The sequence below is a fragment of the Schistocerca americana genome, chromosome 1 (assembly GCF_021461395.2).
Source record: "Schistocerca americana isolate TAMUIC-IGC-003095 chromosome 1, iqSchAmer2.1, whole genome shotgun sequence".
NCBI classification, from domain to species: domain Eukaryota; kingdom Metazoa; phylum Arthropoda; class Insecta; order Orthoptera; family Acrididae; genus Schistocerca; species Schistocerca americana.
In genome coordinates, this window is record NC_060119.1 from 792,893,027 (window position 1) to 792,911,312 (window position 18,286).

The following is an 18,286-nucleotide window of genomic DNA, read 5'->3' on the forward strand; positions in this document are numbered from 1 at the left end:
TAGCATTGACACCTCTACGCAAACGCCGCTGCTGTCGTTCGTTGAGTGAAGGCCGTCGACCACTATGTTGCCCGTGGTGAGAGGTAATGCCTGAAATTTGGTATTCTCGGCACACTCTTGACACTGTTGATCTCGGATTAGATTTTCTAACGAATTCCGAAACGGAATGTGCCGTGCATCTAGCTCCAATACCATTCTGCGTTCATGTCCCTTAATTCCCGTCGTGTGGTCATAATAACGTCGGAAACTTTTTCACATGAATCACCTGAGTAGAAATGACAGCCCCGCCAATGCACTGCCCATGTATACTTTGAGTATGCGATACTACCGCATCTATATATGTGCATATTGCTGCTGCTGTTGTTGTTGTGGTCTTCCGTCCTCAGACTGGTTTGATGCAGCTCTCCATGCTACTCTATCCTGTGCAGCCTGCTTCATCTCCCAGTACGTACTGTAGCCTACATCCTTCTGAATCTGCTTAGTGTATTCATCTCTTGGTCTCTCTCTATGATTTTTACCCTCCACGCTGCCCTCCAATACTAAATTGGTGATCCCTTGATGCCTCAGAACATGTCCTACCAACCGATGCCTTCTTCTAGTCAAGTTGTGCCACAAACTCCTCTTCTCCCCAATTCTATTCAATACCTCCTATTCCACGAGATTTGTGGCCGGCCAAAGTGGCCGAGCGGTTCTAGGCGCTACAGTCTGGAACCGCGAGACCGCTACGGTCGCAGGTTCGAATCCTGCCTCGGGCATGGACGTGTGTGATGTCCTTAGGTTAGTTAGGTTTAAGTAGTTCTAAGTTATAGGGGACTGATGACCTCAGAAGTTAAGTCCCATAGTGCTCAGAGCCACTTGAACCATTTTTTCCACGAGATTTGTCATTTAAGTGGGTATGAGGTACAATAAGATTAAGGTATTCTTAAAGTCCTCAATTCAATTGTATTAAAATGGCAATTGTAAAATCTTGCCCCTCTTGGATGATTTTCTGCGGACGCCCACGGCTCCACCTGAAGTTGTAAGCGATACATAGATACACAAGTGAGCAGCGACCTCCACACGAAACTCTAGGAGGCGACGCTCAATTTACTCGCCGTGAGAGAAGGTTTCTGTATCTGTTCGGAGATCAGGCTGGAAGCGTCGGGCCTCGGGGAGTGGGGCTGGGCTGTGTGTGCGCTTCGCGGTGAGGCCGTGGGAGCGCAGCGTGTGGTGTGGTGTGGGGTGGGGTGGCGCGCGCACCTGGCCGCCGCCGCCTTCTCAGCGCGGACAGCCTTTTTGCGCGCCTCGCCGCCCGATAAAGGCGGCGCTCCTCCTTTTGGAGCTGCCCGCAGGCCGCGGCCGCCCACGTGCGCCGCGATCGCAGCTTTCGCCTGCGGCCACTCCGCCACCTGCCCGCGAGCTGCCTCACGCACTACCAGCTCTACACTCGCCTGCAACCGCTGCCTCTTTCTACACTTGCTGCCCCATTTGACCGAACATCTCTAGTCTGTACACTCTATTCACTGAAACGAGAGGCAGACTGTAAACACATCAAGGAACTCATCGCAGCGCTGTCGGCGAGAGGTGAACAATACAGGGAGCGCTCGCCCAGTGTGGCCGCATCGGTTGCGAGTGTATAGGTCCTCAGAATCCGACCGTAAAGTTTAACACGTTTGAAACACTTTTGATTATTAGCGCATCAGTGTTCGTAATTAAATTCACCATTGATTGTTTCTGTGCCCACCCAATTCCTTTTCTTTTTTCTCCGATTAGTATCACGTACCAGTAAACTCGCTATGTCATCATCCACGGATACAGCGAGCGAGATCGACGTGTTAGTTTTGAGTCCGTTCAAGAAGCGATCGAAGGAGAAGTCATTAAATTCTGCAAAGAATCGCGTGGTTCATAACGTGTATAAAACGGAGCTTGTATCCAGAGCAGTCAATGTCTGACAGTGTTTTGAAAACAGTTGCATCTACAGGTATTTGTCTTTCTTCAATGTATCGTGTGGTAAGTGAATATAAGGCTACATACACTCCCTTTAAAATCTCCCAAGAAGGAAAAATCACGACGGAAGCTTTCAGAAAGTGTTGAACTTCGAAAGAAATGCAATACGCCTGAAAGTAATTGAATTTTTTTTTCGTAACGAATTGCCAACAATTGACAAAGTCCTTGGTGCTGTGAACGAAGATCCAGATTTTGGCAATTTTCGGAGAACTACATTTTATAATTATTAAAAGCAATGAATTTCAAATTTGTTCGGCGTGGACGCTGCCAATAGACGATGATGACATTATTTTATGGAGGCGGCATTATCTACGACCCATTAAATTGTTGATAGATGAAGGAACACGTATTTACTATTTTGACGAGACAGTTGAATGCAGGCGCGACTGCTACGGTCGCAGGTTCGAATCCTGCCTCGGGCATGGATGTGTGTGATGTCCTTAGTTTAGTCAGGTTTAAGTAGTTCTAAGTTCTATGCGACTGATGACCTCAGCTGTTAATCCCATAGAGCTCAGAACCATTTGAGTTGAATGCAGGGGTAGATAAAGCTATAATATCCTCTTAACAGACTTTTCTGTCCGGATTATCCACTGGATACGAGGGCCCACCAGGTAAAGGTAAACGTCCAATTATCACACACATTGGTGGCAAAGCAGATTTCGTTGAATACTGTTTGTTGATTTTCGAATCCAAGAAGAGTGGAGATTATCATGAGGAGATGTGCGTCGATATCTTCGAGAAGTGGTTTAAAGATGTTCTTCTCGGCTTCAGGAAAACGCAGTTATTGTTCTTGATAAGGCGCCGTACCTTTCTCGACGAAAAGAAAAAGTTCCTAATGGGAATTACAACAAGCAAGACATATCAGAATGGCTAAAATTCAAAATATCGCTGCTGAAGACAGTGTGTTGAAGGTAGAAATCGTTGAAGAAAACAGGATGGCACACATAGAACATGCAGTTGATGAAGTAGATAAAAATTCAGGGAAAACTGTTCTTCGAATTCCTCTGTACTACTGCGAATTAAACACCACCGAGTTAGTTTGGGTCAGAATCAAAAGGTATGTCGCAGCAAAATATAGTACATACAAAATGTCGGAAGTCAAAAAAAGTATTAGAACAACCGGTAAGAACAGTGAGTGCAGAAGAGTGGAACAAATGTGTCCTCCATGAGGTGGAAAAAGTTGCAACTCAGACGTGGAAATTAGACTGCATTATAGAGGAAAGAGAAGAGCGTTTTGTTGTAAACTTGAATGTAAATAATTTGAGTTCGAGAGAATGAAATTAGTTTTATCTTTCCTTTAACATTATTGTAAACTGGTGTTGTTATTAAAATCGCTCCTTTTTGAATTTGCTATGCCGCCTGTCGGTTTTTTACAATTTCTTTCATCACAGTGGTCAAAGTTCACAATAAAGGGTTTCTCACGAGCGACGCACGCTTCGCTTCACGACTGCCCGGCGGCCAACTGCACAGTGTTCACGAGGATTTTCGAAACCCCTGCTTTCACTGGAACGGGTGGTGGTCAGTCGCGTGAAACTGTTTATGTATTTTCCCTGCTCACTGAATACACTATAGTGTTGTATCCACAGAAAAAAGGTAAAGTCTTGTAAATCAAATCCGATGCGGTAGCGAGAATCGGCACCCTGCCAGGCGTCACGCCACGACGAATTCACAGCCGGCGCCAGATCGGCGACGACCACCGGACTGGATGTGAACACAACAGCATTACATTGTATCCTCGCAAAGTATGCTCAGTACACAACTAGGTAAAAATGAGGCATCGGAAAGTTTTCAGAAGTAACGGCGAGCACAGGGCTAGCATAAAACAGAGAGGGGTGTTCTGGGAAGGGAACCTATAGGTCACGTGAAGCAGATGACATGCTAAAAACCCAGCATCTAGAAAGCTACTAAGGACGAGGGCAAATGAGAGCCAATGAGAAGGCGACGTCTTCAGCACCACTTCATCTCAGAGACAGAGTGGGATGAAGGGGAAAGGCTGAACAAAACACGGAAGGAGCAGTTAGGGTGACCAACATTTGCTCATTATTTGAAGGGAGATTACCAACATCTGACCATGATTTTAAGGGAGGTTTCAACTGCACAACAACGATGAATTTTCTTGTAATTGCTGACAATGTAGACATAAATATAGAAACAACTGGAGCATTTTTCTTACTTTTGCTCTATTATGTCATATGGTATCATACTTTGGGGTAACTCCACAAGCCGAGAAACAGTTTTTGAGGTGCAAAAGCGTGTAATAAGACTCATTTGTAGTGTAAACTCAGAAATGAGTATGACACTCATGTTTTCGAAATACGTTTATTATGTTATATTTTCTAACATGTTCCACACCTACGAGTAACCTCTCAATTTTGGGTCTGTGCAATGAAAAGTGGATGTAATTTCTGCAAACAAAACAATTTATTTGTTCATCGCACATAATACACTAATATAATTACAATAAAGTTTAATTAGTTTGGACATATCTATTATGTGTGCCCTGCTACAATTACTTATTTGCAGAAGTTGCAGAGCCCTGCTGGCTTTTATCTTCCTGTGCAAGTTGAAAGTACTATTGCAATTATATTCCAAACTGATTTCAATCGCAAGCTCTGACTTAGTCTGCTGCTGTTTTTCTGAACAGTTCACTTATTGTTTGTAAGAGAAATAATTCTTTCGAAGCGTTGCGAAATGTTCTCGTGTTGTGTGAGTCAATCGAGAAGTAAGTAACATAATAAGCATATTTAAACATGAACGTCTCTATAATCGTCTTTCGTGAGTCTTTGTTACTTCCGTGAGTTATTTGTAAGACAGCTGCTGAGCGGTACGTGGCGAGCGCACTCATGCGTTGCCAGTACAGTACCAACCGAGAAACAAGAAAGCACTCCCCCTCTCACGGCCCCTCTATACTTGTAGGCTATGCCATTATTTCTCCCCTCCTCGCATTCCCTTGTATTATACGAACTGAAAAAAAGACTATATGTCGACAACAGTACCGATTATAATACGAAAACTTTTCGTCATCTGTCGGCCAAGGAACTTGAACGATCGAGAGTACATCGCAAGACTACTGTAACAACGGTGTTCGCTGACGAAATATACGCGAGAAAAGGCTGTCAATAACGGAGCCGGGAGAATTAAGAAAATATTACTATAATACGGGAGATCCCAGAAAAGACAGGAAAGTTGGCCACCCCATTAACAGGGCCTGAGAGTAGTAGAAATAGTATCAGAAAGTCTGAGAATCAGGAACTGTGTTTGTCGTGGAGTGGGTGCATTCCCAGTTAACACTGATACTCAGTATAGACGGAACAGTGCCATCAAACCGCCGTCTCGGTATAAGCATTTAGTCTCTTTGCGGGTACGAAGCCCAACTAGTAAGAGTAGCAGAACAGAAGCTTAGGAAATGCACTAGAAACTGTAACGCGCTTCTTGTGGAGATCATTTCAGACTACGTTCCGGCCCTTATCATATTTTGCAAGGAGTAACAGCTAGGTCAAGACTTCCTCTCACATTGTCCGACCGGCTAATTCACTCCTGGCAAGTCCCTCTCGCTCAATCCCCGATTAAACTCAAGTTTTGGACGCGGATTCGTGAAGCACCGATCGTACGACACCCAGCTACGGCGAATAGACACCTCGAAAAAATAAAGTTACGCAATTAATTTTTTGTTTGGTTGCAGGTACTTGTCTGCATTCGAGGTATACATTGAAATACCCGCGCCATGGTATCTTAGCACGCCGCTACAGGAGATTGGCGAACTGGCACAGCCAATTCATGAAGAGGAGTATCGTGCAGTAATTTGTTTTCTCTATTTGAAGTAGAACAACGCAGCAAAAGTTGGAAGTATACGGTAACAACGCACCATCACGTAACATAGCGATTAAGTGACACTGACGCTTCCAGTGCTGTAAAACAGTATGCTCTTTGAAGAACCAGGAATCATTAGAAAAATGGAAGCCTGGTGCTCTAATACCGATGTGTCACAATCGAAGCAATAGCAGACAAATTTAAAATCTGTTTCCAGCATCTTCCATGAAATTCTGAACATGCGAAATGTCGAAGCCAGCTGAGTTCCCCAACCCGCCGAATCGAGATAACAGCGGAAATATTGCAGGTGTAACAGGTCAATTCAGATGACCTCTTTATCGGCCTAATTACCATTGACTAGCGGTGAGCATATCACTATGATCATATAACGGACTTACGAAGGTGGTTTGATATGTCTGGTAAATTTCCATGAAACAATGGAACATTTTCGGTACGCCTTCATGGTTGGTAAGCTTGATTAATACAAGAATCTATATCGAATTCCAATACTGATTTGCATACTGTTCATTGTTGACAGCCGTCTGAATTGGTCAGAGTGGCGACTGCAATTGAAAATGGAGAAAGCAGAATTCTGTGCTGTTATTAAACATTTTCATTTGAAGTGTTGGACTGTTGCACAAATCCAAACAGACTGGATGAAGTTCATGCAGGCCCTGCACCATCACTGAAGACTATTCAATGGTTCAAATGGCTCTGAGCACTATGGGACTTAACATCTGTGGTCATCAGTCCCCTAGAACTTAGAACTGCTTAAACCTAACTAACCTAAGGACATCACACACATCCAGGCCCGAGGCAGGATTCGAAGACTATTTACTTTGGATTTACGGATTCAAATGTGGCTGGATACGCACGAGTACACTTGCCTTCACTACAAAGGAAATCACTGACAAAATCCGTGATATGGTAATGCAAGACAGACAAATAAAAATTCATGAGAGTGCTGAGACTCTAGGCTCGTCATAATATCCTACACGGAGAGTTGACTATGAAGAAGCTGTGCGCAAGGTGTGTGCCGCGGTTGCTCATCCGGCACAACATTTCGAAATGCTGGCGATGTTTAATAGCAATCCGTAAGATTCTTTGCGCCAATTTGTGACTGTTGACGAAACCTTGATTTATCATTTCACACCAGAGTTAAAACGGCAGCCAAAACAATGGACTTAGGCTGGTGAAAGTGCACCGAAGAAGGTAAGGACCATTTTGTCAGCTGGTAAGACGTTGTCCATTGTCTTTTTTGACTCCCAAGGCTTAATCCTCGTAGATTACTTGGTAAAAGGTAGACTCGTAAGTGGATCCTATTATGCTTCATTGTTGGATCATTTGAAACTTGCGCTGGCTGCAGAACGACCACGATTGGCAGTTAATGCACAATCCCACGCAGCAGCGGCAACAATGACAAAAGTGCGTGGACTGGGCTTTGAACTGGTTCATCATACACGGTGTTCACCAGACTTAGCCCAAGTGACTTCTTCCCGTGCCCTAACTTGATACTTTGGCTTGCTGAGAAGAAATTTACATCAAACGGAAGTGATAGTTGCAGTCAACGAGTATTTTGCAGAGTTTGACAGAGCCCATTTTTCCTATGGGATGAAAAAGCTGGAAAATAAACAGTGTTATTTATTGTGTAATGTTATTTCCATGTGTGTATGTAATTTCTTTGTAATTTTAAGAGCTTTGATCCTTTAGGAAAATTAATATCTGTGAACAATGTTACGAAGAGACACATGAGGAGCGATGGTGAGCTATGGAGAGTGGCAACTGTAAGTGGAATGGTATACCACGAGTAAAACGGACTATTGTCATTAGTGGTATTAAGTTGTGTATTGTCTGGGTGGCTACGCCCGAAACTGTATCGGAATCTATGAGGGCATGGCTTCTGAACAGTGTAAATAAACGGGCGGACTGCACGTCAGAGTTGATATTCGACCAGTCGTCAACTAACCTGACTAGCCCCGCTCCATTCCGCTTGCAGAAACAGGGAAAGTTTGTTGTTTATTTTGACGGACCAGCGATCAACGAGACAACAGAACGTCGACACCAGGGATCATACAGCAGTCGTCTCGGGTAAGAAGCTGCAGCACGCACATTTCTGCAATCACACTATCGACTGTCGGCTGAAGTTTCACTGCTTCTGGGCATGAATACAAAGAAACTCTTGTAGACAAATATTATTGAAGCATGCTACATAGATTCAAGTCAGTTCTCGATTTATCTTTCACCACCTCTCCTCCAGTAACATCTCAAATTAAAATTACATTTGTGCTGTCAAGGCCTACTTCATTGTCAGGACTTTACGTAGTTGTCACATGACAAAGTGAGCTGACATAGCGTTTTTGATGAAGACATTAGTTCTCTCTTACTTTGTTAATTCGTGGTAATACCAAATACATAAATTGACTAACTATATTTTTAAGATACTGGAGTAAATATTGAACAATTTTATGTTATTTGCTTGTTAGTCGATTGCACTGCTTAGTAATTAAAGTTTCCCACCAAGGACATTCTGAATACTATCAGACCTAAGTTGTTTACAGTAATATGCCAATACGCCTCAGATTTGCCAACTTGGTGAAAGACGTTTTCGTATAACGAAGTCGCACTGACTACCCACATATCTATCTTCCTTAGCAATCAGTAAGCCAAAGTTATTTATTGCGGCACCACCATTTACGCAAATAATATTTATGGACTTTTATCTGTTTTTGTGTCTCACACGTATTTATTTAGTATGTGATTGAATGTGCTTGTGTACCTTACCAGCAACTCAGTCTTTCTTTCTTGGAGATACATGCTACCTACAGAAAGTAGAGAGATAGTAGTCCAGGACAGAAACAGTCTGCTTAGAGTTGGATTAAATGGACAGATACGTAGCGCTTTAATCATGACGATTTCTTCGGTGTTTTGGTGAACATGTTGCAGCGGAATCTCTATGGGATATGTGCGGTAAGGAGCTTTAAGATATTACAAGCAAATTGACAAGATAGGGGAAATGTACCACCTGCATATTTACTTGTAGAACACGGTGGAAAGTATTATAGAACACGTAACCGAATGACAATCCCTTCAACTTTCCATAAAAACAGTCTTAACTGAAAAGCAGTGGTAAATCGGAATCGGTCAAAGTAAAGAAGAAGTTAGGATCGTTTTAACCCCGTGACAAAGGAGAAAAACAAACAGCAGAAAAATGTATGCTACTGACAGATTGTGCTCTTAAGGGGGCAAACCGTACTGGTGCATAGTACCGAAATCCCCTGTCGGTGTTACGGGAGGCTGTCAAGATAAAATGTCGCGGAACTCTTTATTCTACACGACAACGTCTCATCCTGCACAAGAATGCAGAAGCATATGCTCGTTCTTTGACCCATAAAATGTTGATTCCTCCTCCCCCCTCCTGCCCCGCCCCCTTCCGACCCTACCGCATTTTCTCCTGACATAGTAATCAGCTTCTTCCTCTTTCCTCGGTTCAAAAAACCATTTCGTGGTAGCCATTTACAGAGCGTCTACAATGTCATTTTAGAGGTAAAACCGCTCGTGAACAAACAAATTTCAGACTTCTTCAAGCAAGTTGCCCTTCAAGTCATTTGTCTTTGGGAAAAGTGTGCCACATTGGTAGGTGAATGCATAGACGACTAATACCCATCACCAAGATTCTTTTCTTTTAAGGTGATAATTACAACTTTACTACTACCTCTCGTATCTCTGCACGTTCATTAGCCAGACGGTAATTAATAGAGGGGTCCCTATTTGATGCCACGCTCCTTGATTTCTTAGAGGCATTTGATGCTATTTTGCACCGCCATCTCGTAAATAAAACAGGTGCTTGGGGAATATCGGAACAGCGTTACGAATGAACTTTCTCGAAAAAACAGAATTCCGTACATTGTTCTTTATACGAATACTTCGTCAGAATTGGAAGTGGCGTCTAGGATATCTCGAGAAATTGTGGTGAGATCGTTACTGGGGTGCCTAACTTTTTCACACGAAATAACCTTTTACTCATTGGAGAAACAAAAACCAAAATATGTTCACGACTTTATCGATTGCCAAGATACAAGTAACTCAACAGATGTAGGAACTCTTTTGCACATAATGTGTCCACTGGCATCCAGATATCAGAACTGGCTTTACATATTTATACTCCTTGGCGCTCCCCTCTCCCTGTCGTCCCCCAGTTTGAATGCCTCCGCCCCCCCCCCCCCCTCGCCTTCCAAATATTAACTTCATTGTATTGTACAAAATGTTCAAATGTGTGTTAAATCGTATGGGAATTAACTGCTAAGGTCATCAGTCCCTAAGCTTACACACTACTTAACCTCAATTAACCTAAGGACAAACACACACGCCCATGCTCGAGGGAGGACTCGAACCTCCGCCGGGACCAGCCGCACAGTCCATGACTGCAGCGCCCTTAGACCGCTCGGCTAATCCCGCGCGGCGTAGTATTGTATTTAGTAGTAATTTGTGAGATTCGATGGTAGAAAAAGGATCAAGTAAACATACCTAATTAAACAAGTGAGACAATCATGGAGGTGTTTTTCTTCGAACTGTTGCAATCTATAATGAATGGGACCGAACGAAACATTATCCAATATTGTGACGGCAAAACAGTACAAGCATGCCAGTTGCTATTAGGGCATTATCGACTGGCGTATACCGGTATCGAGGCGAACTGATTGTGGCTGGCATGTGGCGCCACAAAAGTAAGAGTTTGTATTGTAATTCTGCTCAGGAGGCAAATTCTCTAACAATGTAAACAAACGAAAAACACAATTTGTTATTGTTATTTTCTGGATTTCTATCCAACATTTGATTCTCCTGTACTGTGGCATCTTACACGACTGCCTAACACGTCTTTTTGGTAGAAGGAAGGAAGGAAGGAAGGAAGGAAGGAAGATTATGGTTTAACGCAGATTCAACGACGATGTCATTGTAACGGAGCACAAGCTCGGAAAGAGGGAAGAGCCCGTCTCGATATTTGCCTTGAACAATTCAGAAAAACTACAGAAAACGTGAACTGTATGGATCAGACGAGAATTTAAATTACTGGCCTTCAAAATCCGAGTCGAAAGAGATTGTTCAAATGTGTGTGAAATCTTACGGGACTTAACTGCTAAGGTCATCAGTCCCTAAGCTTACACACTACTTAACCTAAATTATCCTAAAGACAAACACACACACCCATGCCCGAGGGAGGACTCGAACCTCCGCCGGGCTGACGGCATCTACAGACAGCATAAGGAAAATGCGAGTTATCGTGATATCCTTCCAAAACGCAGCGCCTCAGACCGCTCGGCTAATCCTGCGCGGCGAAAGAGATTCGGATACCGCCTCCAAATGGTTAGCATTATGACAAAACAAATCATTAACAATAGCGGAATCACCTTCATCGTTCCTATCAAAATTACTTGAAAGCACTGCCACCTTCCGCTTCTTTACAGGTTTAATGATGTTACTGTCATTGGAATGGGCGTCAGAATCATAAGAAACATTCATTTATACAGTCATCCGGATCTTTGTTCTCAGTAGTTACAACGAAACATCGCATCGTAAAAGCGCCAGAAAGTACTTTAATTTTGTTCATTTCCTTCCGTTTTATGAACAGGTCCATCTCTACAAATAGGAAAAACGTCAAGACCTGAAATACTAACTATTTGATATATCAAAATGCAATCAAAATGCTAAAAAAAAAATACATGAAAGCAATCAAGTTAAATACATTGGCGCTTGCTATATAAACACCTAAATAAACGAAATAGTTAAATTATATCAAAGCTGACGGCATCTACAGACAGCATAAGGAAAATGCGAGTTATCGTGATATCCTTCCAAAACGGATGGCGGGCAAAACACGAGTAAACTCGAGATTCGACCGCAGTGTGCTAAGAGCTGCGCCACCTCGCTCTGTTATGTGACAAAACCGACTTTGCCAAACATATACAGACTGCGTGTTCCTTAATATACAGCTGTCGATGTCACGACAGATTTTAAGCAAGTAAATTTGTAGTTTGAGTGTATTAATCAAAATTTTATCATTTAATTTTTACTGATATAATCTTCAGTGCGATTGGGTCTGTAGCCGTGATGAATTTTTTGAATGATTTCGTGATGGCTTCAGCTGACATTTTCTTTATTTGATGTACGGTTGTACAATTTCGGCCTTAGGCCATCTTGAAGTATCTTAATCAGAAGCATCATACATCGGATGAGTTAGTATCACTTATGAATTTAACATACGGACAAGCAATATCACAAGATATATTAGGAGGATTGTAATTTACTTCATGATCTATTCTGGTATATTATGCCATACACGTCTTTGCTCTTATGATTGCATGTAATTGTCAAAAAATAAATTATAAATAGTTTTTCGTTTTTTAGGAGCATGTTACTGTTGAGCAGTTGTTGCAATGTTCTAAAGCCGAGGTTTTTAACATCTTTACATTAGAAAGATTGTGATTATTTTACAGAAATTCGTTAATTCAGCTATATATGTCTTTGTTATCAACTATATTTAATTACCGTCCATCACTGGTGTAAATATGATTGCATGTAATTTCCTCAAAATTGCTTGTAACCTTTTGTTCTATTCTGTGGGAGCACGTCATTTTCGACCAGTTGTCACGAATATCATATAAGTCGACCACATTACAGTAATGAAACAATATTGAAAACGATGAAAATCGAGTAAAACCTCCTCCGACTAGCTTTATGGTTGTGTGATTTTCGCACTGCAATCACATTTATTAACGAGAATAGCGCTGATTAGACATCCTATGATTCTATAATGCTTCATCGCAGAACTAGTAAAAAGTTATCTAGGAATTTTCCATTTTGCGGGTGTTTTGTTCATTTAAAACTATGCTGATTGGTCCTTTAGATGGAAGTAAATTTCAATTTCTTGCATCACATCCATGATTTTATCTTTCTGTAGCTTAAGTAATATTTGTAATGATTTATGAACAACAAGTATTTTGTAGCTGGCGTCTTTTAAGTGTGCAGCAGATTTCACGAGCGGTAGTTTAAAAATAAAACTGCTTTTGCTTAAAATGAAATGGCCGTGTCGCTAAAGCAAATCGACAGGTTTCAGTTACCTAATTCGCAAACTAGCGGGGACACAGTGGGAATCACATCCACAAACTATTCGCTGTTCTGCAATGGCACTGTGCTTTTCTACTGCTGAATATGCTTCTCCAGTCTGGTACAGGTCATCTCATGCCAGACAAGTAGACATTGCTCTCAACGAAACCTGTAGGTTGATCACAGGTTGCTTATGACCTACCCCAACTGATAAGCTCTACTGCCTGGCTGGAATAGCGCCACCATGGGTACGCAGAACAGTGGCTGCCAACAAGAAGAGACTGAAAGTGGAACAGGACAGTGCCCATCCACTGCACGGACATAATCCACCACAGCAACGGCTGAGATCGCGAAAAAGCTTCCTGAGAACATCCGAAAAGCTCACCATTTCACCTGAGAAGGCAAGGCTGGAGTTATGGAAGAAGTCGACGCCTCACCTGCAGACGCCAGAAGCTGAAGAACTACCACCTGGACACAACGAGAGCTGGCTGGTGTGGAAATCTTTAAACAGATTATGATCAGGAGTTGGACGATCCAAAGACAACCTGAAGAGATGGGGCTTCATAACAGAAGATACGTCCTGTGATTTTGGACCAGAACAAACCACAAGCCACATGCTCCAGTGCCTTTTGTGCCCTACATCCTGCACGAAGATTGATCTCCTGCAAGCCAGTCCAAGCGCCTTGGAGGTTGCCAAGTACTGGGCACATGTAATATAAATACAATTTGTATATATGTATGTACATATTTATTGATATGTATGGCTACTGTAAATTTGTATGTTTCTGACTCGAGAATAATAAATTACCTGCGACTCACATCACCGTTGTGTGATGTCTTCAGTAATCAATAACTGATTCCAAAAGACATTCGACATTAGCTGGTGAATGCATGGTGACGCACAGGTGTCACGATTTGCTGAGACAAGGCGTAGCAGTGCTTGTCGAGGAATGAGGAAAATTCAGACAGTTTCACACATCATCGACTGGTCGGCTTGTAGACGGTACTGTCACCTGCAGTTGGAGTACGTACTGCGGTGTCAGAGAGAAGAGAGTGTGTGTACGCAGCGTGAGCAGTGCTGCTGACAAGGGAACCTCCCCATCGCACCCCCCTCAGATTTAGTTATACATTGGCACAGTGGATAGGCCCTGAAAAACTGAACACAGATCAATCGAGAAAACAGAAAGAAGTTGTGTGGAACTATGAAAAAATAAGCGAAATATACAAACTGAGTAGTCCATGGGGAAGATAGGCAATATCAATGAGAATATGGGCTCAGGAGCGCCGTGGTCCCGTGGTTAGCGTGAGGAGCCGCGGAACGAGAGATCCATGGTTCAAGTCTTCCCTCAACTGAAAATTTTACTTTCTTTATTTTTGCAAAGTTATGATCTGTCCGTTCGTTCATTCACGTCTCTGTTCACTGTAATAAGTTTAGTGTATGTTTTGCGACCGCACCGCAAAACCGTGCGATCAGTAGACGAAAGGACGTGCCTCTCCAATGGGAACCGAAAACATTTGATTGCAAGGTCATAGGTCAACCGATTCCTCCACAGGAAAACACGTCTGATATATTCTATACGACACTGGTGACGGCATGTGCGTCACATGACAGGAATATGTTGTCGACCCACCTAACTTGTACACTTGGCGAATGGGTAAAAAGATTCTTCTACCTTGCCCGATTTAGGTTTTCTTGTAAATGTGATAATCACTCCCAAAAAAGGGATGAGAACATAAGAGCTTGTCACACAAACTGAAAATAAAAAATTAAACTTTTTACTCGCGGGAAGACTTGAACCTAGGACCTCTAGTTCCGTAGCTGTTCTCGCTAGCCACGGGACCACGGCGCTCCGTAACTCTCATTGTCCTCGATGTTGCATATCTTCGCATGGACTACTCAGTTTGTATATTTTACTTATTTTTTTCATAGTTCCACACAACTTCTTCCTGTTTTCTCGATTGATCTGTGTTCAGTTTTTCAAGGCCTATCCACTGCGCCAACTTATAACTAAATCTGAGGGGGGTGCGATGGGGAGGTTCCCACGTGAGTGTGGTGAGGGTTAGCAGCAGGCTCTGGCAGGGCAGCACTCACCGCGGCAAGGAGCAGCGCCAGCAGGCAGAGGCGGAGGCAGGGGCCGGGCTGCAGGGCCGCGGAGGCGGCCAGCGTGCGGGGCCGCCACTCCGTCACGCCGCTCCTCATCGTAGCCGCAGCCTCGCTCTGCAACAAGCAGTCACGTGTGGCTCAAATTCCTCTGTAATCATCCACATGTACACAGTTAGAAACGACACTCGTCTATACATTCAAGGACAGAAAAACCAACCCACCACGAAGCAACTTTCCGAAGGAGATGGAAATCTGTGGATGTGATGCACACGTACAGATAAACAAATTTCAGGAAAATTGTGTCATTTATTCAAGGGAAAGCACTTCACAAAATGAGCAAGTCAATAATGTCTTGAAAGACATCATGTTTACGCCAGTGACTGTTAAACGTTTTATTTCTACTATTGCAATTTCGGCCTTAGGCCATTATCAAGTACAAATGTTTTGGCTTTAAGCCATGTCTGCTTTATACACTACTGGCCATTAAAATTGCTACACCAAGAAGAAATGCAGATGATAAACGGGTATTCATTGGACAAATATATTATACTGAAACTGACGTGTGATTACATTTTCACACAATTTGAGTGCATAGTTCCTGAGAAATCAGTACCCTGAACAACCACATCTGGCCGTAATAACGGCCTTGATACGCCTGGGCATTGAGTCAAACATAGATTGGATGGCGTGTACAGGTACAGCTGCCCATGCAGCTTCAACACGATACCACAGTTCACTGGCGTGTTGTGACGAGCGAGTTGCTCGGCCACCATTGACCACACGTTTTCAATTGGTGAGAGATCTGGCGAATGTGCTGGCCAGGGCAGCAGTCGAGCATTTTCTGTATCCAGAAAGGCCCGTACAGCACCTGCAACATGCGGTCGTGCATTATCCTGCTGAAATGTAGGGTTTCGCAAGGATCGAATGAAGGGTAGGGCCACGGGTCGTAACACGTCTGAAACGTAACATCCACTGTTCAAAGTGCCGTCAATGCGAACAAGAGGTGACCGAGACGTGTAACCAATGGCACCCCATACCATGACGCCGGGTGATACGCCAGTATGGCGATGACGAATACACGCTTCCAATATGCGTTCACCATTGTCGCCAAACATGGATGCGACCATCATGATGCTGTAAACAGAACCTGGATTCATCCGAAAAAATGACGTTTTGCATTTCGTGCACCCAGGTTCGTCGTTGAGTACACCATCGCAGGCTCTCCTGTCTGTGATGCAGCGTCAATGGTACCCGCAGCCATTGTCTCCGAGCTGATAGTCCATGCTGCTGCAAACTTCGTCGAACTGTTCGTGCAGGTGGTTGTGTCTTGCAAACGTCCCCAGCAGTTGACTCAGGGATCGAGACGTGGCTGCACGATCCGTTATAGCCATGCGGATAAGATGCCTGTCAACTCGACTGCTAGTAATACGAGGCAGTTGGGATCCAGCACGGCGTTCCGTATTACCCTTCTGAACCCACCGATTCCGTATTCTGCTAACAGTCATTGGATCTCGACCAACGCGAGCAGCAATGTCGCGATACGATAAACCGAAATCGCGATAGGCTACAATCCGACCTTTATCAAAGTCGGAAACGTGATGGTACGCATATCTCCTCCTTAACGAGGCATCACAACAACGTTTCACCAGGTAACGCCGGTCAACTGCTGTTTGTGTATGAGAAATTGGTAGGAAATTTTCCTCATGTCAGCACGTTGTAGGTGTCGCCACCGGCGCCAACCTCGTGTGAATGCTCTGAAAAGCTAATCATTTGCATATCACAGCATCCTGTCAGTTAAATTTCGCGTCTGTAGCTCGTCATCTTCGTGATGTAGCAATTTTAATGGCCAGTAGTGTACAAGCTGACACATTTCAAGAAATTTCACATGATTCTGAATTCCAGTTATGAAAAGTCAATAATGTGTTTGTCCAGCAAGGGCCATTATGCAAGCATATATTCGGCTTGGCATTGATTGACAGACTTGTTGAACGTCCTACTGAGGGATATTGTGCCACATTCTGTCCAACTGCCGCGCTAGATCGTCAAAATCCTGAGCTGGTTGGAGGCCCCTGCCCATAATACTCTAAGCTTTCTCAATTGATGAGAGATCCGCGACCTTTCAGGCCAACGTAGAGTTTGGCAGGCACGAAGGCAAGCAGTAGAAACTCTCGCCGTGTGTGGGAGGCCCTTATCTTGTAAGCCCACAATGGTTTGCCGTGAAGAGCAAGAAAATAGGGTGTAGAATATCGTCAACGGACGTACCGATGTACTGCAAGGGTGCCGCGGATGATAACCAAAGGGTTCTGCTACGAAAAGAAATGGCACGCCGCACTAACACTCCCGATTGTCGGGCTGCATGGAGAGCGACAGTCAGGTTGGTATCCCACTACTATTTAGGGTTGTCTCCAGACTTGTCTTCGGTCTGGGATCTCGCTGACTGAAGTAGTTTTGTCTTAACTCATAAGTGATGAGTCCCGCTTCGAACTGAGCCCCGATGACCAGCGAAGACGTGTCTGAAGACGGCCTGGACAGCAGTGGGATAATCATCCAGGAGCCGTAGTCTGGCATTTCTTTTCGTAGTAGAACTCATTTCCTGTCATTTGATACACTTATAATTTCGATGTTCTGCAGTAAAAGTGTCGCATCACACACTGTACTATCGTAGGCTACCGTAGACTATCAAAATTACCCAAAGACTACTGTTGCTTTCCTAGTAGTTTTGGTCAGTTAAGTTCGTACCCGCATTACCTATATGTTGGGTGTGTTGCATACCTGTCGGGCGATACCTCATAATGATCACTTTCTTTATTTAGATCAGTGTCTTACGACATTCCCCTAGAAACTGGAAGTGGTGAACCGTCTAGAAACTGAGTCAGGATATATCATTGGCTGGGTAACCTACAGAACATTTTTGTTCTACATAGTTATCCTCCTACCTGTTACTTAAAGAATAAGCAGTATTTGTAACAAAATTGAAATTTTAAATGTTTAATCCCATGTTTTATTCGAGAATTGTTGATTTGTAATGTGAAAGACGGGGTTGTTGTAGTGAAAATAAACAAAACATACACATTTATAACATAGCAATAGGAAATGCAGTTTCCTGAAAAAAGGTAAAACTAAAAAAACTAAAAACAAATATATTTCAAACATCTTTTCAATACTTTGTCGAACGTATATAAAATATGTTTCTTATTCATAAACAACTTTTGTATTTATCAATAATAACTGGAAAAACTTGTTCTTGATCATGATGAACGTTCCATTGAGTGCAAAATAAGAACT

General features: G+C 43.2%; 1 protein-coding gene across 1 annotated transcript in view; it reads right to left on the reverse strand.

Moving 5' to 3' along the window:
• LOC124612495 overlaps positions 1-18,286 on the reverse strand; it is a 671,121-nt gene that overhangs the window by 42,609 nt on the left and 610,226 nt on the right. The window contains exon 3 of the mRNA XM_047140735.1: positions 14,990-15,115. Within this exon, the coding sequence (XP_046996691.1) occupies positions 14,990-15,115 (126 nt within the window). The remainder of the gene's footprint in view (positions 1-14,989; positions 15,116-18,286) is intronic.